This window comes from Dermacentor variabilis, chromosome 2 (genome assembly GCF_050947875.1).
Source record: "Dermacentor variabilis isolate Ectoservices chromosome 2, ASM5094787v1, whole genome shotgun sequence".
Taxonomy (NCBI): Eukaryota; Metazoa; Arthropoda; class Arachnida; order Ixodida; family Ixodidae; genus Dermacentor; species Dermacentor variabilis.
Genome location: NC_134569.1, coordinates 143778790 through 143801053, shown reverse-complemented (window position 1 = coordinate 143801053; position 22264 = coordinate 143778790). Strand labels below are relative to the sequence as shown.

Below are 22264 nucleotides of genomic sequence, written 5' to 3'. Positions count from 1 at the left end.
TGCGGGGAGCCGGGGCTAGGCCAGCCTGGGAAATGACATGTCCCAAGTACTCAACACTGGGGGCCAGGAAAATGCATTTCCAGCTTGAGCTTGAGCTGCAGTCGTGCCAGGACGTTGTGCAGGTTCTGCAGGTGCTCCCCGTCGCCACTGCCAGTAACCACAATGTCATCCAAGTACACCGCTACATGCCTCATGCCCCTGAAGAGGTTGTCCATCTCCCTCTGAAATATGGCTGGGGCTGAGGCCACACCAAATGGTAAGCGCGTGTACTGGAAGAGCCCCAAAGTTGTCAATATTGACATATTTCCGGGAGGCATCCTGGAGCACCAGCTGCTGGTAAGCATCTCTGAGGTCGCACTTGGTAAACTTCTGTCCACCGGACAATGCTGACCAGAGATCTTCAATCCGGGGCAGTGGGTACTTTTTGACGGTAGCGACAGGATTGATGGTAACCTTGAAATCCCTGCAGATCCTGACTGCTGTCTCACTTGAGGACTGGTACGATGGGAACGGCCCATTCAGACATCTTGAGGGACACCAGGATGCCCTCTCGCTGTAACCGTTGCAGCCCCTGGGTGACCTTGTCCTTCAGGGCGAACGGCAGTGGGCGAGGCTTGAAAAAAAAAACATGGCCAGACTCCCTCAGGTACATAGATGCCAGCCGTCATGCCGTGAATGTGCCCACCCCTGGCTGGAACAGGGACTTCGGTCAGGAGGTTGGGGACTTCTTTCACCACATGCAGGCTGGCTTCCTGGTACTCTGGCAGACGAACACCTAGTGCATGAATCCAGTTTTGGCCCAGCAGCGTCGGCGATGACCCCTTGGTTAAGTAAAGGGGAAGGGTTGCCTCACTGTCACCAAAGCGAATGCTGACCTAGGCCTGACCCTGGACCTGGGAGAGCTGCCCAGAGTAGCTGTGCAGCATCACACCCGAAGCCTCGACGGACATGCCAGGGAAAGTATGCTTGAAGAGTTTCCCGGCCATTACTAACACTCTGGCCCCTGTGTCCAGCTTCATGGAAATGGAGTGCCCACAGACTTCGACGGTCAGCATGTGTGGCACCACAGACGACGGAACAAAGCCTGTGCACCACATGTCGAAAATCAGCGGGGCCTCAGCCACGACATGGAGCCTGGCCGCTGAAGAACTCGAGCCTGCTCCCACTGCGTACCATTGCGACGGCTACCCTGGCCATGGGCTTGTGTGGTACCTGGGTTTGAACCAGGTTGCTGCTGCTATTTGCTGTTCGTCCTTCCCCTTCGGCATACCCGTGCCAGGTGCCCAGTTTTCCCGCACGTGAAACATTGTGCTTGAGAGAACTGGCACTGTGTGGGGGAGTGGGCACCACCACAGCGACCACAGGCACTGCCCTTTGTCATCAACTTATTGACCACCGCTTGCACCGATGGTGGGCCAGCCGCATGGGCGATCTCGCCGGCATCCTAGGAGGCAGCTTCCATTGCCAGCGCTGCCTTCACGGCGTCATCCAGCAAGGGGTCGGAAAGCTCCAGGAGTCGCGTCTGCATGGCAATTTTGTTGATGCCGCAGACGAAACGGTCCCGGAGCAGCGAGTCCAGTTGGTTCCCGCAGGTGCAGGCACTCGCTAACCCTCGTAGCGCGGCAACGAACTGCCCGGGGGTCTCTCCTTCCCGGCAGCTCCGGTTGTTGAAGCGGAAACGCTCCACTAGTGTGGACGGTGCTGGTTTGAAATGCGAGCGCAGTATGGCGAGCAGCTTAGAAGGTCGGCTCAGAAGGTCGAGCAGGAGACTGAAGACACAGGTCCCGCGGCTGGCCAGGAAAATGTGCCGCTGGTTGGCCTCGGGTGTGTCGTTTGCCCAGAAGAGCACGTGGACTTGCTCCTCGTAAACTGGCTAGGCAGACCCATCTCCCTCGAACGGCTCGATCCTTCGATATAGCAGCACGGTGGCAGCAACAGGAGGCGGTGTTTTGCCGCTAGTGGCTGCATGGGACAATCCGTGGGTACTCTTCACCAGTGTCATGATCCACCCACGTTCGTGAACGAGGCAGGGCTAGGCACCCTCCGTTAGACAAACGCTCCACAGCGTGGCGGTGATGAACAATGACTGACCACCGAGCAGCTGTGCTCATCGGTGTTTATTGGTGTGGTGACCAATGTTGCCTACCGAGCCAGGCAGGCCACCAAGCCTGGCGGGCCAACGAAGATTATGCCCGAGTAGGCATCACATTCTTGTTACACAAATGCGATTGCTTTGCACTAAAATTGCGTAAAATACCACGACATTACACTTGCATGGGTGCTGCCATTATTGTTTGCAAAAACAACCAAGCACCGGAAGCCATCACGCCGGAAACACGTCATGGCCACCATCTTGTTTGATGACCGCCTATTCGAAGTGGCACACGTGTTGCTACCAACATGCGATGACTGTTTTTGCATGCACATCTAGTATAGTGCAAAATACGCACCTTGGTGAGAAAAATGGAGCAAGAACAAGAACATCTACGGCCCACCGACGCGGAATTGTTTATGCTACTTGCGATGGTGGTCGCAGCATGGAGTGCCATGCATCGGGCCGTGATTGAGCGATCGCCCGGGTATACATGTCGATTTGGCACCAGAAGTAGGTTTGTGCGAAGGGGCCTTAATCTCGGTCAAGTGCCTTTGGGTATACGAGATACGATCCCTTTCTTGTTCGGCACAGGACGCGTAGGCGCCTACGGGCGACAGTGTATGCTGGACAAATGCTGCTGCATGCTTGGACTGCTGTTCTGTCTGGTGCCGAGCTACGCAGAATCTCGGCAAAGTGTTTGTACCTCCGAAAGCAATTGACTGAGAATACCACTCCATGGCAGTGCTGCCAGTGCTGATCCAACGCATGCGGCACACTCTGTACTGTCAGCAATGCGGTTCTATATCCTCAAGTAAGCTTGCCAAGGTAGGCTAATGGAATTTTGACAGTAAAGTTTCATACTGTGATGCATTACCTATCTGTGCTGTCTCATTTCGCAACAACAAAATTTTCACAAAAGCACATTTTTTCGCATTCCCCACAGATTTCGTTACTGCGAGGTTCAATTGTAACTGCGAAAATGACCATTTTAAAATAAATAATCAAAATACTGCGGTACTTAAAGGGACACTAAAATGAAACAATAAATCAGTTTAGACTATTGAAGCACTGTTTGAGAACCCTGCAGGCAGTCATTTCAAAAAAATAGTTTGATTATTAGATGAGAAAATGAAGGTCCATATATCAGTATTTGAATTTCGCATTTCGAATTTTTTAGCCCCATCGCCGGTACGTCAGCGTGACGTCAGGGATTCCAAAGTATGTTTTCGCATTTGGGCCACGTTGGCTGAATAAAGGTTCCCAAAACTTGCCATGTTTAATATTTGGTTCCTTTAGAACACAATGTAGTCACTCTGTAACGCTATATGTAATTAGTAGGCCCTAGAAGATGCCATCAAAATCCGAGACGTCACAGCCCACAGGTGCGGGAACTTAAGTAGGCGTCGCCACCCGTATTTCGTTCTTGCGCTATTTCTGGCTTACCAAACATCTTATCGTTGTAAAAGTTGTGTTTTTGGTGTTGTAGAACGGTAATTTACTGATGCAGAAGAAATCATTCTTCACTTTAGAGTCCCTTTAGCACTACGTTGGCAACCTGCATCTTTCTTTTGCAATTTGCTTTTTGTTCGAATCGAAGCCATTTTCGCTGTTTTTGTGACTGGTGTTACGGTTACGGTGCTGCAGTACCCTGTGGCCTTTCATGCTTAGACCGTTTATTCGCAACGTTATGGTGATGACGCAGCACATTCGGTATGATGCCCGCTTTGAGAGACGAGCAATTTATTGGCTAAGGAGCTGTCAAACTCCGCTGCAACTCCATGGCGCGGCGTCCACAGGCTGATGATTTGCGGATAGCGGTACCAGCCGGAAGCCCTCTTTAAATGCGAGGCCGGTCAGGAGGAGTCTGGACCTCGTAGTGGCCTGGTATTTTCCCCAAATAAAATGGTTGCGCGGTCTCTGAAGAAGTGCTTAATTTCAAATGAGCTCAATGGCACGGAAGATGACTTGATCTCAGGTTATCACTTTCGAAAATAGTTTCACTTTCGTGAGGCTCGGCTAGACCCAGTGCCGAACCTTTCGAAGTATATGACTGAAAGCGCTCTTGGTACTGCGTAGAGATTGTGAGCTTGGCAGAGCACCAGAAACCCTTGTTCGGTGACCTGTTCGAGGACGAGTTGCGCAATATTTCACAAAAGTGAAACTTCTACATCCAAAAAGTGATCGCCTGAGAAAACACCCAAGCTCTGTCTTCATCTCAGACTACGATGATGACTGCGGAGAAGTAAGTTCTGAATAGTGATTCCTTGAATAAAGGTGAAATTTCTTTACCCGCTCATCACGCATTACTTTCACGGTTTTAGTCTTTTTTTTTTTTTTTCGCGGGACTGGAAAGGAGACCCTCATGTTACAATTGCGGTCACATTACATTAGAGTAACTACGGTAGATGGAAAGATGCATTTAGATGAAGATGCAAATCCTTTCAACTTTCCGTGCCCATGCACGACTTTCTGCTTTATGGGATGTACTGGACACAGTCTGACAATATGCTATTCTACCAAATTCATTTTTCTTTTTGTTTCTACTTCATTTCCCTTGTTCTTTATTATGCCAACATTTCAAATGAAAAAGAAAACACAGGTGCTTCATCCTACATTATTCCTGGCTACATAGACTGTTGGCTTCATATGGAAGTCACTAAAATAAAAATAAAAAGCAAGCCCTTTGGTTTCCTTCTTCTCACGTGTTGACACTTGGTAATATGAAAGGTCTCATTACAAGCACACTCTCATGGATTCAGGTGAAGGAGGAGCCACAAACTATGGACAAGGGGTGGAAGCACGGAAATACCGAAAGCGCACCATGGCTTGTAGAGGGTGTGCCATTAGGGTCATCAGGACATCAGTGTCTGGCAGCAGCTCCACTAGCGTGGCCCCTTGCCTCGTCACTGCCTGGCACAAGAACACCGCATAGTACCGGTGCAGGGGCAAGTGGAATGACACCTGGTACGGGTTAGGCTGCAGGAAAAATAATGAAAATAATGAAAGAGCTAGCACACTAGTAGAAAAAATGAAAGTGGCCAGGGCAGTCCCAAGATTTAGCCCTGTTTAAATATCACAAGGCTAGTCCCGCAAATGCTGTCAGCGAAAAATTTTTGATAACGAACATAAAGGGTGATGATGTAGGAGTGCAACAACAAAGAACGAACAACTATCCACTGTCACAGCTGTGACATTTCACTGCTGTGAGAATTTCACTCATAAAAACTGAATGCACATCCTGCACCTTGAGAGAATGGACACTTATGGCTGCGTTTATTAATGGAAGGCACTCTCAAGAATTAGAAGTGTAGCTCTGCCAAAAAAAAAAGAAAGAAAAAATCAGATCACAGCGTGATTAAAGCTTTGGAATTCCTATCAGCCCAGCCTAAGCCACCGTAAGACAACAGAATCATCATTACCAAAATCCCCAACCACCCCTCAGAAACTTACTGTATCATCCTTCTTGAAGCCAATGCTGTCAAAGAAATCCTCCAGTGCTGTGAGGCACCTCTCAAGGACGTTCTTAGACAGAGGCAAAGTTTCCTGCAGAAAAAGAACGCAACCAACCATCAGCATTGCAGCACTTCTTGGCTCACAAAAAGGAGAGCAGCCACAACCCAAGTCAAGACATTAAAGTGCTGATGACTGCGAGAACAGATCGCTAACCACATCATCACATAAAAGCAACCCCCATTTCATAGACTAGGAACCAGACAAGAACTGTGCTTCGGGGCTTTCGATAGGCCGATCTCGCTACACACATGCATGTGAAACAGCCCTGCCAGCACCATGATGACAGTACTAGACCTTGCTGCTTTCCCATTGAACATTGAAAAGAAGGCCAAAGACAATACCACTGTGGATTTTTCCAGTGAAGCTTAAGGACAAGTTGAAGGAGATGTCTTTTCACCTGCCACTTCCCTACTGCAAAATCCTTTAATCTCATCTCCCTGCTGTTTAGTCTTGAGGACTGAGAGGATTTGTCATGGTGCAAACATAAGACGTCCTTTACCATAGTTGCCCTTCAGCCCAGTTAGTACTACTATTACCAGCATGCTTTGTGGCAGCGGTGGCGTATTGCAACTCATTCTGAAATCCCTCTATTGAATCTTGGCCGGACATGCATAATTAGTCTGAATTATCTGATGTTTCAGTTAATGGAGTACTTAAAGGGACACTAAAGCGAAATGAGAAATCGGTTTAGACTAATATAGCACTGTTTGAGAACCCTGCAGGCAGTCATTTCAGAATAATAGTTTGATTATTAGATCAAGAAATAAAGGTTGAAGTATCAGTATTTGAATTTCGCCCCGAAACCCTGACGTCGGTACGTCAGTGTGACGTCAGGGATTCCAAAATATGCTCGCATTTGGGCCGTCTTGGCTGAGTAAAGGTTCCCAAAAATTTCCATGTTTAATATTTGGTTCTTTTAGAACAGAATGTAGTCAATCTGTACCATTATATAATTAAATAGGCCCTAAAAGATTATAAGTAGGCAATAGAAGAGTGGCATTTTTGGTGTTGTAGAATGGTAACTTACTGATGCAGAAGAAATCATTTTAGAGCGCAGCTCTTTGGCGTCCGTTCCTGGGTTTCGCGTCATCGTCGGCCTCGTAACCAGCTCCGCCCCCCTTTCATCCCCCCAGCGCTAGCAGCGACCGACTGATACCGCTGGATGCCGCTGACGCCGCTAGAGAGTCAAGATAACGTGACTGCATAGAACACCGTCGCCGCCATGGAGAAAGAGGAGGAAAGGGTCTCCCCCCCCCCCCCCTGTTCTTGTGTGGCGGATAGGGTGCTCTTCAGTTGCCAACGCGCCGGTTATTTCACGTAGGCCCCGGCACGTCGACGAATACGTGACCACCTTCCCACGGCTAGACCTGGTTCTTAGCGCTGCGGAAGCGAGGGTATCATATTGTTTGTGTCACCATCGGCGGCGTTGTCCCTGAAACCAACTCCGCAGCTGGGGTTGACTCACTATCGGCGTCAGCAGCATCAGTCAGTCGCTGCTATCTCTTCCCTCCTCCCTTTATCGTGTTGTCCGCTTGCTGCGCGCGCTTCTGCCCCCATCGTTTGCCGCTGGGTGTACACGCCGCCCCCCTCCCCCCTCTTCCTGCGAGTCTCCAGTTGTCAAAGCGCCGGCTCGAACTTAATTCCTTTCTTCGCTCCTCCTCCAATGCAACCCCTGTGCGGTGGCAATCAGAGAGCCAGATCGGTGGCGGCGGATCTGTATATGTGCACCGCCCGAGCCGAAATTGCCGCTGCCGTTCGCCCTGTGCGGTGGCAATCAGAGAGCCAGATCGGTGGCAGCGGATCTGTATATGTGCACCGCCCGAGCCGAAATTGCCGCTGCCGTTCGCCACTGCGAAATTATCTGCCAGTTCTTTCTGAGCCATGAGCGAGACGACCGATGGAAGTCCTCCGTCTGCTGCTGCTGCTGCTGCTGCTGCTAAACGAGCTGCCAGAGCAGAGGCCCAGCGCCGTCGCCGTCAGAATCCAGAGGTGCGTGCCGCCGAAGCAGAAGCTTACCGTCGCCGCCGTCGAGATGATCCAGGAGTACGGGAAATATAAAAAAAAAATTCTGTGATAGCGCATACATGTGTTGCTCGATTTCTTTGCCTCAATCTATCGAAAAGGTGAAACAGCTTATTTGCTGCGCTCAAATTTCGCATTAGGAAGTAACGTGATCGTCGGTCACTTTTTTTCTCTTTAGTGTCCCTTTAAGGTGAAAAAGTTAAATAAACGGTGCCAAATATGCAAAGTTATGATTGTAATGAGCAAACATTAAACACTTTAGGTTTAAGATGTAGAGAAATAGCACCCACCTCATTTTTGAGGTGTGAGATAAGCGCCCAAAGTGGCGTTGCTGAAGCCTCCAGCTCGGCTGAGAAGGCTGCATAGTATGTGTTGGGCTCGAACTCCACGTGCTGGGTCAGCTCTCGCTGGTTGACGTTCATGCCTGTTTCACAAAGCGTGGAGACAGAACAAAGCAAGGCAAGGCAGCTTGCCATCAGCTACAGTCGAGGTAACACACAACAGGTGGCCACAGTGGATCCAATTGCATCATGCACACATGCAAGCAGGTATTAGTGACCTCCATGAGTCACGCTAGGAAATGGGCACCAACAATTACAAATCCTGCCAGTTGTCCTTGCACTGATAGGACACGATTTGCTGTAAGTGGGCTCTCAAGTATGACCGTGCAACAATAGAACACCAGGCCCACAGTCTAAGAGTTCTTTTTCAAAAATCTGCTTAAATTATGGGGGTTAAACATCCCAAAGCAACTTGCAAGCTATGAGGGACACTGTAGTATGAAGCGCATGATTAATTTCGACAACCTGGGCTTCCTTGATGTGCATGTAAATCCAAGTAAGTGAGTTTTTTTGCATTCCGACCCCATCAGAATATGGCCACTGCAGCCATGAATTGAACCCGTGACCTCGCGCTCTATAGCAGAACACTACAGCCACTGAGGCACCGTGGTGGATAAGTGGTGCTCTTTACTGTTGTCATCAATAAACCAGGCACAAAAAGCTAGAATTAGCTAGCAGCAACTACTAAACTTGGTGCAATGGGTGTCGAGCTCTGGAAGTACCGACTTCATTGTAGAACCTATCCTAATTCTTTAGTTTGCTTTCTGATGCTGCACGTTTGTGTAGTCACAGTACAAGTCATCTTTCACATTAAGCCAAAGTGCAAATCACACGTGCCAGTTCTTGAAAGGTGAACATGATTTCAACTCTCAGCAACCACATCGCTGCTCCCTGTTTCACACCAGTGAAGCTGCATACATATCTGCTGCTTTAGGAGCTACTGCACGTACAATTTATATCAGCAAGCCAAGTTGCAGGAGAGCTTGCTTAACTTTGCTACATGCAGCTTTGCTTGTGCTGCAGTGAAAGGCAAAACAAAGCGCAAATCAAATGTCATCACATCCCAAAACTATACCTAGCCCATAAGGAACGCAGCAGAGTATTCCGGAATAATTTTAAATGGAATCGTTTAGCAACCCCAAACCTCTTGGTGCTTCCTGTCTTTCCGTATCTCACCTTACTCGGAATGTGGCTGCAGTGGCTTGGAGTAGACCACATTTTTAGGGGTTCAATGATCACTCCTTTAAAGTAGGGGTACGCAAAAACTCGGATATTCGATTTCAAATAGAATATTGAGCATTCAAATAATCTGATTCATGAATCAAAGATCTACTATTCGATTCCTCAAATATTCAATCTTTTGAATATCGGTACTGTCGGTGAATGACCTGGCTGTGGCCAGTGCCTTGGCATGGACAGCATTCCCACGGCATGCAATCTTTATCAGTACAAGGTTTGACCAGGTCAATCGAACTGGTCAAAACGATTAACGCTACGCAAACAGAGGGGACAAAAAAAAAGACAGAGCATGTGGAACTCACGAAAGCATGTGCAAAGAAGATTGGGCCAATTAGCCACCGGAAGGTACGCTACTGCATCCCATACACAGGTTCAGAGTTCAAGCACGTATATTCGTGCAGTTGAGCTTTCTACCACATGGCAACACACAGACAAACTTGGCATGCATGCTTGTGGTAGCTGCCAGATGGTTGATGGCGAACCTGAACGCCGCTTCAACAGCCATTGACCTAACCTGCAGGCATGATCTCGGCCCTCGTCACATGAACTTGTCATGGGCCTCCCATTTGAGAACTCTTTTATCGTCGAGATCGACGACCACGCGGGAGCGTTGCAGAGTGATGTGATGTGCATTCCTTGATTTTGTCTGTCGCACAGGTTGCCCTTAATGAGCTGACGATAACCCACAGAAACCACCTGTCATAATGATAGAAAAAACCTCCCTCCTGTTTTCTACAGGAAAACTTGAAAGCAATACTTTTTCGTTAAATAATGTGGTCAGCATCCTGAGCACCTGCGACACTGTTTCTTGCACAAAATTTGGAAGCCTAAAAGTTTGTGTTAAATTTTATGATATTCAATATTTGATTCCATATTTGGCTTTTTTTTTTATTCAATTAGATATTCGATTCAAAATTTGCTATTTGTATTCACACACCCACGCTTCAAGGCAATTAAGGAAGTAAGGCTAATGGAGGCCTAGCCAACATAAAGCGTGCAGACAGAATGCATCGGATGTGAAGCAGAGGTACACACTGTATTTTCTCTACATCAGCTCTATGATACCACTGCAGTCTAGGATACTGCATTGGTCTTCCTCCTCTAACCATGTCATCAAAAGAACACGAGTCGTGCTCCAAACTTCTTCCTCATCCACTCTTCCTGTTCCTATCCAACAAATGATGCACGCAGCCAATCATTTAGTGTTGCCCAAAGAAATTTGTCTAGAAACTCTGTACTCTAAACAGAAACTCAGCAAACAGTAAAATAATTTTTTTGGGTGGTTCGTCACCTGTTGGCAACACTGGCACACAAAGGGTTAAAAACAACTTGCCTTGAAACATGGAGAGCAGGGAGAACCACATGTCCAGGAGGCGGGTGTCAGCCAGGAACTCCATGGCGACCGGCCGGTGGGTGAGGATGTTGTTGAGGTCGCTCACCAGCGGCCAGTAGCAGTGGTCCTTGGCAATGCGGTGTCCACAGTTGACGACGTAGTGGAAGTTGCGCTCGCCCTCCTGCAGGGTGCTGGGCTGCAGGATGAGGGACATCATGGCGCGCAAGCTGATCACCATGATGTGCAGCAAGTGCGCCCGGCGCGTCATGCGCAGCGACAGCGCCTCATTGGAGAACAGCTGCACGCTCACATGCACCACCCGGTTGGACAGGGTCTCCGAGTCGGTTGACTGAGTCAGCATGTGGCTGATGCGGCTGTAGTGCTGCACGAAGGTCTGCGTGAATGCCTCCTGCAGGGTGGTTGCAGAGGAGAAGGAAAGGAGATTCATTCAGGTGAGAAGCGAGGCTGGCAAGTAAAAGGCATTGTCTTCGACCGTGACTAATATACCCTTGAGGCACTGTATGCACAATTGTACATCGAAAGCAAAAGCAATAATGTACAAACTTCAATGGCAATTTAATAGTAAGCTTGAGAGAAATGTGTTAGCATCAATGATAGAATGTGTAAGCGGGACTGAACACGGACATAGAAAAAAACAGACACACACAGACAGCGCTACTTTCAACTGTAGATCTTTATTTTCGCACAAGCCGATAAATGCATAGTACCGAACGAGCAGAAACAAAACAGAGAAAAAAGAACATTGAGTGGTACATATCGCAGAACTGTACACGTGCGTGAGACATGAGTAACATACATTGCAATAGTTACACCGATAAACCGGAGAATTCGATCTCTTTTTCCGATAGCGACACTGAAGGCTTGCTTATGCAACTTTCATCTAATTTTGCGACTTCATAGGCCCCCACGATTTCTCTTGTAATCCTGCTATGAGCCTTATACAAATTTGAAGTATTTTTAAATATCAGTTTGCAGCCACAATCTCCACAATGAATCCCCAAATGGCCCGATATTGATTTAGTCACCTTATATTAATGCTCCTTTAGTCTCTGATCGATGCATCTGCCAGTCATAAAAGGTCTGCTGGTGTTATCAGCCGAGAGGCAATAAGCCAGTCCCACCATTTCCTTCTGCTCATTCAAACATCGTTAAATGTGCAATACAGTAAAACCTCGTTAAACCGTTTCCCTCTTAAACAGTAGTTTCATTTTAAAAGTAGTAAAGTCAAATCCCCAACTCAGCAGCTATTGAACATAATGTGTTTGGTATCCGCATAGACCGTACCAGCTTATTGCGTACGTATCAGTTAACACTTAGTGTTTCCACTTTTCATCGCGCAAACATGGCGGTGCTTCGTCTCCATCGGGAAGCTCGGATAAAAAAGACGCCGGGTGCTCAGCATAGAAGAAAAATTAGACATCGTTCGTGCTGTCGAACGTGACACGAAGAAGTTGGTGCTGGCATGCGACATGGGTCTACTGTTGACTATGGTGTGCGGCATTTGGAATGTGAAGAAGTTGCTTCGCAGCGCTGCTGCGACTGTGAAGAGATGTCGGCTGCGAGGTTCGACTTTTTGCCATCGTTGCCTCTGTTTTGTCGAAGTGTTGCCTAGCGACATTAATAAGGATGACACAGAAAGCGACAGCACGGGCGATTCAGGCCCGACAGTGGCAGAAGCTGCGCGTTACGTCAGCCTCATGAATGCAATCGTCGCGACAAGATCAGCACCCCGCTATGAAAAGGTGCCCTGCGACTTCTGCAACGCTATCGCGCCCGCGCACGAAGAATATGCAACACTAACGAGGAATATGCGAGTGTTTGCCGAGAAGAGGGGACTGCTTGAAAAACTGGCTCGCAGCTTCAGTAAGTTTGAGGCCACTGTCATCGCTGCTATGCCGCTGCGGCATCAAACGAAAATAACACTTTTGTCGCGTGAAGTAAATAAATACTGCATGTTTTTCCCCTTTCATCACACTCTCTTCCATTTTTGTCAGGTAAGTGGGCGATCTCATGCTATTTCGGTTAAGCAGTACTACCGTTTAGTACATACTTTTTCCGAGCTCCGGCCAACTACGGTTTAACGAGGTTTCACTGCAGTAACATCTAGCTTCAATAACTTTCTCATGAGGTCATACGACCAAAAAGTGGAAACCAGTTTCAGGAATAAGGCCAAGTGCCAGGAATATTCTGGTTACCCGTCGTGTCTGCTCACCTAGGTAAAAACTCATTAAGGGGAAGCAGTAGCACTGCTTAAGCAAGGAAAGTTTCTGTAGTGACATACATTCATTGTATTTCGCATAATCTGAGAAGAATAGCGGGAAAGTCTGGGCTGCATCTGATTTTTCCTGCCCCTGAACGTCTGCAAAAGCTATGCGAAGAGGTTAACTCCGAGAAAAGTAAGACAAACGCATGTTCTACTTGACATCGCAAAGATTTTGTAACCTGTATTCGCAAAATTGTCTATGCCGTTCCCCTTTCTTGTAAAAGAACCTATGTTGGTCAAACTGGCAGATGCATCAATCAGAGACTAAACAGCATCTACATAATGTCACTAAACTAATTTCAGGCCATTTAGGCGTTCACTGCCCAGAGTGTGGCTGCAAACCCATATTTGAAAATACTTCAAATTCGTATAAGGCTCACAGCAGGATGACAAGAGGAACCGTGGAGGCCTATAATATTGCGAAATTAGACAGAAGGTGTGTAAGCAAGCCTTCAGTACAGCTATCAGAAAAAGATATCGAATTCCTTGGTTTGTCGCTGTAACTATTACAGTGTATGTTTTGATCATGCCTTACACACGTGTATGGTTCTGCAATATGTTCCACTGAGTTCTTTTTTTTTTCTCTGTTTGGTTGCTACTCGTTCAGTACTATACATTTATCTGTCGCACACAAATAAAAATCTATAGTTGAAGGTATCACTGTCTCTGTGGGTCTGTTTCTTTCCACATCCTCGTTCAGTCGCACTTACACATTCTGTCATGGATTCCAGCCAACAAGCCCGCCAACGTGTTTTACGGTGCAGTCCACTTATAACGGTATCAGGAATGAAAAATCTTATCTTTATAACCGATCATCACTATATCTGGACTACCGTCAAAAAATAAAAGAAAGCTGCCCAGACATACCTTCATAGCTCCGAAACCAAATTTGCAACCGCCTGTCACAACAACGATCGCCCCGTTGGAGATTCTTCGCAGAACGAGGCAATACTATCTGCATTTGGAAACTCCTCAATCGAAGCACTGCCTATTTTATCGCCAGTAGCAACATGCTCCCAGAATTCAGTAATGTCAGCGGCTGCCATCATGTTGGTTTTATACATGAGAATTTCGGCCGGGCGCACAAAGCGAGCCGCTAACATTCATCGGCAGGGTCACTGGTTCTAGCCTTCATGATCGTGGCACTCGCGGTTTTCAGAACTGCCGATATTGTGACACTCTTGCATGCGTAGTGGTTTCACACCTCACCAGTATATGGGGCATCCAAAACACGTGAAGGAAGAAGACGACGTAGGCAGACTGGCTGAATCTGAATATGCACTCAGCTGATCAAAGCCGTCGCGTCTAACTGTACCTGGCTTGTCAATAAACCCCTTTCGTGGGCGTAACATCATTGACTGTGCAAGCTGGTACTTTGAGTCTTGCAAAATCTGCAGCTTCGTCTTAAGCAACACAGCTTTGCGCTTTGTCAGAGCACCTACCGCTGCTTCTACGGCGCATTTCCACGCTCGATGAGGAAGAGAGGGACATTGTAGAAAGGGAGCGCAGGAGTGGTTTGCTTCTTGCTTTATTTTTTCCTGGACGCGAAGCAGCTGGCACCATCTTGTGGCACACTGCGCCAACTCGCAAGGCTCTCCATGAGCATGAGCGTTGTGTGCATATTCATAATCAGCAGCAGCAGCTGCCTAATTTATGCACACTGCAGGACGATGGCCTCTTCCTGCGATCTCCAATTAACGCTGTCCTGCACCAACCGATTCCAACTAGCGCCCGTGAATTTCTTAATTTCATCACCCCACCCAGTCTTCTGCCGTCCTCGACAGCGCTTCCCTTCTCTTGGCACACATTCTGTAACCCTCATTGTCCACCAGTTATCTAACCTCTATGGTTATATGACCTGCCCAGCTCCATTTTTTTCTCTTAATGTCAATTGGAATATCGGCTATTCCCGTTTGTTCTCTGACCCACACAACTCTGTTTCTGTCTCCTAACGTTATGTCTAACATTCTTCATTCCATTGCTCTCTGCGCGGACCTTAACTTGTTCTCGAGCTTCTTTATCAGTCTCCATGTTTTTGCCCCATATGCTAGCACTCGTAGAATTCATTGATTATACACCTGTCTTTTCATTGATAATGGTAAGCTTCCAGTCAAGAACTGATGTTTGCCATATGCTCTCCAACCTATTTTTATTCTTCTGTAAATTTCCTTCACATGATCAGGGTCCCCTGCGAGTAATTGACCACGATAAACGTACTCCTTCACAGAGCCTAGAGGCTGACTGGTGATCCTGAACTCTTGTTCACTTGCCAGGCTATTGATCATTATCTTTGTCTTCAGCATATTAATTTTCAACCCCACTCTTGCACTCTCTCAGTTAAAGTCCTAAATCATTTGTTGTAATTCGTCCCCAGTGCTGCTGAACAGGACAATGTCAGGGGCCAAGGAAAACATTGACAGTAGAGAAGCCTGGGAGGCCTTGCTCCAGAGCGAGGCTGAAGACGACCAGCGTCGAGCAATCCGCCTGGCCGTTGAGGCAGTGAAGACTCACCGTCCTCAACGCGCGGGGACTGCTTCGTCCTCCCCCCCTACCTACGTGTAGATTAAGAGGCGAGCACCCCAGCTCGGTGGAATAATAAAGTTTTCAATCAATCAATCAATTCCAGTTTAATAGCTTGAATACAAACAGGCAGGAATAGCACTGGAGAGATTGTGCCTCCTTGCCTGACCCCCTTCTTTATAGGTATCTTTCTACTTGTGGAGAATGAAGGTAGCTGTGCAATCTCTGTAGATATTTTCCAAGATATTTAAAGGGACACTAAAGTGAAACAATAAATCAGTTGAGACTAACAAAGCACTGTTCGAGAACCCTGCAGGCAGTCATTTCAAAATAATAGTTTGATTACTATATGAGAAAATGAAGGTCGAAGTATCAGTATTTGAATTTCGCGCCGAAACCCCGATGCCAGTAGATCAGTGTGACGTCAGAGATTACAAAGTATATTTTTGCATTTGGGCCGCATTGGCTAGCCAAGTAAAGGTTTCCGAAGCTTGTGTAGTCAATCTGTACTGCTACATAATTAAGTAGGCCCTAGAAGATGCCATCAAAATCCACGACATCACAGCGACCAGGTGAGGGAACTTCAAGGAGGCGTCGCCCCCCGTCTTTTGTTCTTGTGCTTCTTCTGGTTTACCAAGCGTCTTATCGTGGTAAGAGTGGTGTTTTTGGTGTCATAGAAAGGTAATTTACTGATGCAGAAGAAATTATTTTTCTCTTTAGTGTCCCTTTAAGTAAGCCTCCTGTATGTAATGCCTCTATGACTGCTGGTATCTTTACTGAATCAAATTCCTTTTTGTAATCTATGAAAGCTATATAGAGAGGCTGATTGTACTCTGCGGTTTTCTCGATTGCCTGATTGATGACATGGATGTGATCCATTGTAGAGCATCCCTTCCTGAAGCCAGCCTGTTCTCTAGTTTGACTGAATTCCAGTGTTGCCCTTATTCTATTGGAAATTATCTTGGTAACTATTTTATACAATACCTGAAGTAAGGTAATGGGCCTATAATTGTTCAAATCTTCAACCTCTCCCTTTTTGTGGATTAATAGTTGGCATTCTTCCAATTCTCTGGGACCCTTGAAGTCATGAGACAGTTCGTAAAAAGGGCCACCAGCTTCTCAAGCATGATCTACCTTCTCCTACCGCTTTTCCCCGTTTCACGTCTGGCAGGGCCCTTCCAACTTCATCGCTAGTTACAAAAGGAGCCTCTGTAACCTGTTCATTACTACTTCAGATGGAGATACATATCATGGCTGCTCTAGGTACTTACAAGTCAATATAGAATTCTTCCGCTGCTTTTACTATATCTTCGAAACTGCTGATGATATTACCCTGCATATCTTTCAGTGCATACATCTTGGCTTGCCCTATGCCAAGTTTTCTTCTCACTGATTTCATGCTGCAAGCAATGTTTCTTACATTATAATTTTAAAAATCCATTATTTTCTCCTTGTTGATCAGTCTTGACAGTTCCGCAAATTCTATGTGATCTCTTGAATCGGACACTTCCATACTTTGTTGTTTCTTTATTAGGTCTTTCGTTACTTGGGAGAGCTTACTGACTGGTTGCTTTGGCACTTTACCTCCTACAATTGCTGCTTCTGAAGCCATTCTAGTTACAGTTTCATTCATTACCTCTATGTCATCTTCAGCTCTCTGTCCTAAGGCTGTTAACGCATATTACATCGTGGTGACCGTCATGCTAAGTTTACATAATCCTTTCTTTAGATGCTGAAAAACGCCAACAGCTTTGCTTCAGGTCTCGAGGTGTGACACTTGCAAAGCTGCTGGCATGCTCCTCATCTCCAGCTTTCTGAGGCATCATTAGTGCATTGCTAAACCTTGCAATCACTTTCAATGCTTTTGCTGTTGGGTAAAACTGACAATTTTTTTCAAGATTTTTTTTTTTTAATCATACATGTTCTTCAAGTGGTTGGATAAGTGCTTTTAAACTATGCTAGACAAGAAATAGTTGATATTTCCATATCTGATGTCCCTGTAGAGAGCTCTTGCATGGACTCCACATTGTGTAAACATGTGTAAACATTACAAAATATAACTGCATATGCAATTGGAGCTTCTCAATCCATTCTGCAGCTGTATGCTATTCACGATAATGAAGATGCAAAAAAGTAGGTGAAAGATTTTTTTAATGGGCAGAACTAATTGGTGCCTGAAGGGGTTATAGAAACACCACAGGAACTAAAGATGAGATGGGAATACATAAACAGCACGTTGACAGGCTGTTCACTACCCATTGACAAAGCAGTAGTGGTTAGAACATTTTAGTGTACATTACGACAAGAAACAGAAAAGCATGTGAATAAGGCTCAGTGTTTTTGCTTTTATTTGCTCAACATTTTTTGCTCAAGTTTTTATTAGACAACACAATTTTTAGCCTTTTTTCTTTTACTGGCTATTAGTTGTCATGACAGATTGGCAGTGTTTTTCAGACTACCTTGACAATGTGAAGGGTCAATTTTGATTTTTTGATAACTATCTGCATAACAATCCAACCTATTTTGTTGGTGAACTCATGCAATGATTACCAACTGCATGTCTGTAGTACGCAACCACATTGTTTATGAACAATCACAGGAATGCAAGACAAGAGTGCATAAATGCACAAAACCAAGGAAGGCTTCAAAACGGGATGGAACACACGCCGAACAGGGTGCAGCCTAACAACAGTTGTTGGTTTGCACTCTGTGTAGGGTGTATGTGCTGCGTCATTTTGCAGTCGTTCTTCGTTTTGTACAACACGGTGCCTAACCAACTGGCCCTAATTGCAGCCTCACTCACAGTAACTGCAGTGTGCGAAACACCCTATCACAGACGAGAGCTACTCTTTCTCTATTACTTTCACCGAAACAAAGGAGACGGAAAGGGATGGCAACATACCTTATAGTTTATGTCAGGTAGCATGTTGAGCAGGAAGCAGACTAGCTTCTGAGGGAACTCAAACTTGACCATCCAGAAGACCAACTCCTCCAGGAAGCTGTTGTGCATCAGGACGGGCTGTAGTGAGGCGATCTCTGCACACATGGACAGCAGAGAGAAAGGTGCATACAGACCTAAGCATGACAAAAAGAAAAGAAAAAAAAATCTTTTTTCCCATAAATACTCCAGCATGCTACGAGAGGCCAGATTCTCGAAGGTTCTTGACATCCCATCAGTCACATCACCTGCCTATGAAGATCAAAGCACAAACATCAACAAATCCCCCTTTTCTACAAGTAATCAAAAATTGTAGCAGATTTTTGCTTGAAACATCTTATACTATTTATGTTGGGAAACAGGTACCTTAAACGAAGTTTTCACAAGCACAGATCCAGTGCTTAATGTTAGTTCAACAATGTGAATCTGTAAAGCAGTAACACAAGACAATGAGCTCCGAAATTGCTGGTGTGCTACTTGGCTTGAAAAACAACCTGATGCACAGTGAATCTCAAACACCATGACTTAAAAAGATGACATGAATTAAAAGGATGCCATGTTCCAACCTTCAAACCAATTTTGGAAGGGCCTCAGATGACATCTGTCTTCTTAAGTCTGAAGCATTCAGTTTGTTATGTACCATTTCCTTATACCATTTTCAAAATATGAGGTCTCTTTTAAAAGATCATGCAGCAAGCTTTAAAAAATTCATTTCGCAACCATTCAAATACATAGATGTCGTCACCTTCAAGATACTCCCCATTAGACACAATACACTGGTTCCACCTCTTCTTTCATTACTGGAAGCACCCTTGGAAGTCCTCTTCCGTTAAGTGCTTCAGCAACTAGTATGTCGTTTCCTTTTGAAGTGCCATCACATCCCTGACATACCACTCCCAGGGCGCCAGTTTGCATTTAGGGATAAAAAAATGTCACAGGGGGCCAAATCCAGGCCGTAGGGAAGGTGTTAAAGCCAGGGGATGGAATGGTGTCACAAAAGCTCAGGCACTATCAGCAGAGAGTGTGCAGGGCGCATTATCATAATGCCAAATTTAGCAGCCCCTTTTTCAACAAACCTGGTCGCACATGGCACACACAATCTTTAAGATGTTTCGGGGCCTCCATGTGGAGAGCTGCATTGACAGTGTTACCTTCAGGTACAAATTCGTGGTGCACAATTCCTGGCAGTCAAAAAAACATCGTGAATGTGACAGATTTTTTCTTTGTTCTTCCATGCTCCTCTTGGCCTTGGCTCATCTCTCCTTTCCACTCGTTGCTCTGTGACTTCAGCTCAATGTCGTATTTGTAAATTCAAGTTTCATCGGCAGTGACAACCCTTTGCAAGAATTCATTACTGTTATCTGAAGTTCTCCAATAAATGCAACATTCTTTTTGTCACAACTTTTGCTCAGGCATCAGCAGTATTGGCCCCATCTTAGAACAAACCTTCTTAATATTCAAACTTTCAGTAAAAAGTCAGCAAACAGACGACTTTCCAAACCAACAATGTTGGTTATAGTGAAGAAGACGACGAGGAGCTTTGAGGATAGACTATCCAACATCTTGGCTGTTTTGCTGTTTTCTGTAAAAAGCCTGTAACTATGCTTTCATTTATATTGCTATCCGTAACAACATAAGGTCTTGCAAGGAGTTAAACAAGTTTAAACAAGGTGCAGTTCCGAGACAGACATTTTAAACACTAAGCATTTGACAGGAAACATTACCTTCAGAAATGTCCCACTACAACAGCCTTCAAATGTTGAACTGTATTTCTTATGTAACAACTGCCTTTTCTCCAGACATGTTATACCAAGTAACAGTCTCTAGATGTCCACAGAGCAGAATAAGCCAAATGTAAGAAAGTGCCACACATCACTGAACATTGAGCCACTCTGAAGTCCATTATACTTGCGGTAAGGTCAAAAAGCACACACATCTACGAATTCTTACCATTATACTTGCAACACCTTCTTTTTTTTCATGCTCCTACTTTACCAGGGTTTTTTTTTTTTTTCTTTCCTTATATCTAACAAGACACATAGTAATCAATTGCTAGGTGTTTTAATATGCTAGTTGATGTACCACCTCTTGAGCTACTGTTAACAAGCATGCAGCAGAAGTGCAGTTATTCACATCAACCAGCTTTTCTTTTGTTCTGCATCTATTGGAAGCTAACTAAATGCACCCAGAGTATCCAGCTTTGTGCACATCTGGGCAAGCATGCTACCAGTGGGGGGCTGCAAGTTATCTTGGGGAAGGTCACGAAGTACAGAACATGCCAGTCACTGAGACCAGACTTATTTCTCAGAGCGGAATGGGAACATCCAATGCAGAGAAACCATAAAGTAAGCCGAGATGCTCACCATAAAATAAAGTTTCAATATCAGTTTTATGTCCCTTTTTATTTTATGTAATGAAGTAAATGAGAGGTATGTCTATACTATACCTGGTATGTCTATACTTCATTTTCTTTTAATGCCCTATGGGCCTGATTTTCTGTTACATAGGGGGGGGGGGGGGAGTAAAGTGAATACATAGAGGTAATTTGAGACATCAGAAATGGAAGACAAAAAGAGAAGAAAAAAACAAGACTTTGAAATGCAGTAAAACAATATCAACAATACACTGGGAAGATTTTGTTACAATAGGCCGGGGAGGGGGGACTGGAGTGGGGAGAAAGATTGAAAACTGCTGCACTAAAAGTGCATATAAAGCAAACTCAGAAGACAAGCAAAGCACTAACTAAGAACTACCAGGAGAACTATGGGAACACAAGCCAAGCAAAACAAGAGTTACAGAACTACCTACCTGGTAAGTGGTTCCCAAATATAGGAAAAATTTAAACACAGCTATTAATCACTGTCCTATTTAGGATAGCTAGCCAGCTTGTGGCCATGTGTAGGTAAACAGAATAATGTTAAATGGGTCTAAAACACCTGGACATAGCAAAATGACTTTGCCACTGAAAAGCAGCTGGTGAGGGGCAGGGGGCTGCTGCCATGCAAGACTACAGTGTAGATGCACAACAAAGCCACGCCACAGCCAGTCACCAGCTCACCTTTTGTGAACATCTTGTACTCAGACACTGGAACAAGAGTAGGAGAAAGAGAGATCACAACAGTTGTGCCACCCAAACAAAAGAAAAATTTACTTTCTTGTTCCTTTTACTACCCTGCTGCCCAATGCCTTTGCAGCAGAGCCAACGCTGTGAGATACATACTAATCTGATTATCTAATTAGAAAAGTGAAAATGTGCCCTTATAATATTCATCTGCATCTGCCTCCATAGAGGCAGGAGGCATCTGACAGCAGAAATTTGCATGAAAAGCACGGGACACCTTTTGGACATCTTGTAGAAGTCAGTGGTCTTTGCCAGCCTGATAAATATGGGCACTTTGTGCACACTTGTGCAAATATCTGTGAGGGCCTTGACACCAAGACAAGGCCTCTCATGTAGCCAGCCACCCTGTCTCGTTTATGCCAGCTGCCAGACGCCACTGTTAGGCTGAACGTAGTCCAGAAACAGACGTATGCTCTGGCTCCCAGTCCATGCGGGCAAAGAACTACATCCAGCTGCAAACTCACCAGTGCTTCAGCATGCTTAATTGTACTGGCTTCACAGGAAGAGCTCAGTAAAATGGAGTAAGTAAGATCCAAGTAGCAAATTGCCATACAGCTCAGGGCCAGAATTCAGACTCGACATAATTGCCAGAATAAGAATGGAAACAAATGGATAGTGAATAGCCTCTCTCTTGTGAAGTGGGCAAAAAGTGGCTGTTATCAATCTGGCCACCACCAAAAAAAAAAAAAGCAGGTCAGAAAAACCCATTGTCACATAGACCACGTCAAATCCACATGATTATCAGGACTACCTATCTAGATGTACTGCCCAACAATTGTTAATAGTGAGAGACTCTCCCAAGATTTAGGTGCAAGTGTTCTTTCTCTCTCTCTTGATGGTAATTGGGCATACCCTGTG

At 45.6% G+C, this 22264-nt stretch overlaps 1 protein-coding gene across 5 annotated transcripts in view; it reads right to left on the bottom strand.

Annotated features, from left to right (window-relative positions):
- The window catches only part of Ubr3 (Ubr3 ubiquitin ligase), a 164037-nt gene that overhangs the window by 108785 nt on the left and 32988 nt on the right, over positions 1-22264 (bottom strand). For 3 of the 5 annotated variants that reach the window (XM_075682176.1, XM_075682177.1, XM_075682179.1), the window contains exons 6-11: positions 21344-21370; positions 18250-18383; positions 10544-10952; positions 7921-8054; positions 5546-5638; positions 4916-5071 (exon numbers count right to left, since the gene is read on the bottom strand). In XM_075682176.1, coding sequence (XP_075538291.1) covers positions 4916-5071; positions 5546-5638; positions 7921-8054; positions 10544-10952; positions 18250-18383; positions 21344-21370 — 953 coding nt within the window. The remainder of the gene's footprint in view (positions 1-4915; positions 5072-5545; positions 5639-7920; positions 8055-10543; positions 10953-18249; positions 18384-21343; positions 21371-22264) is intronic. The other 2 variants (XM_075682178.1, XM_075682180.1) reach the window with 1 other exon arrangement.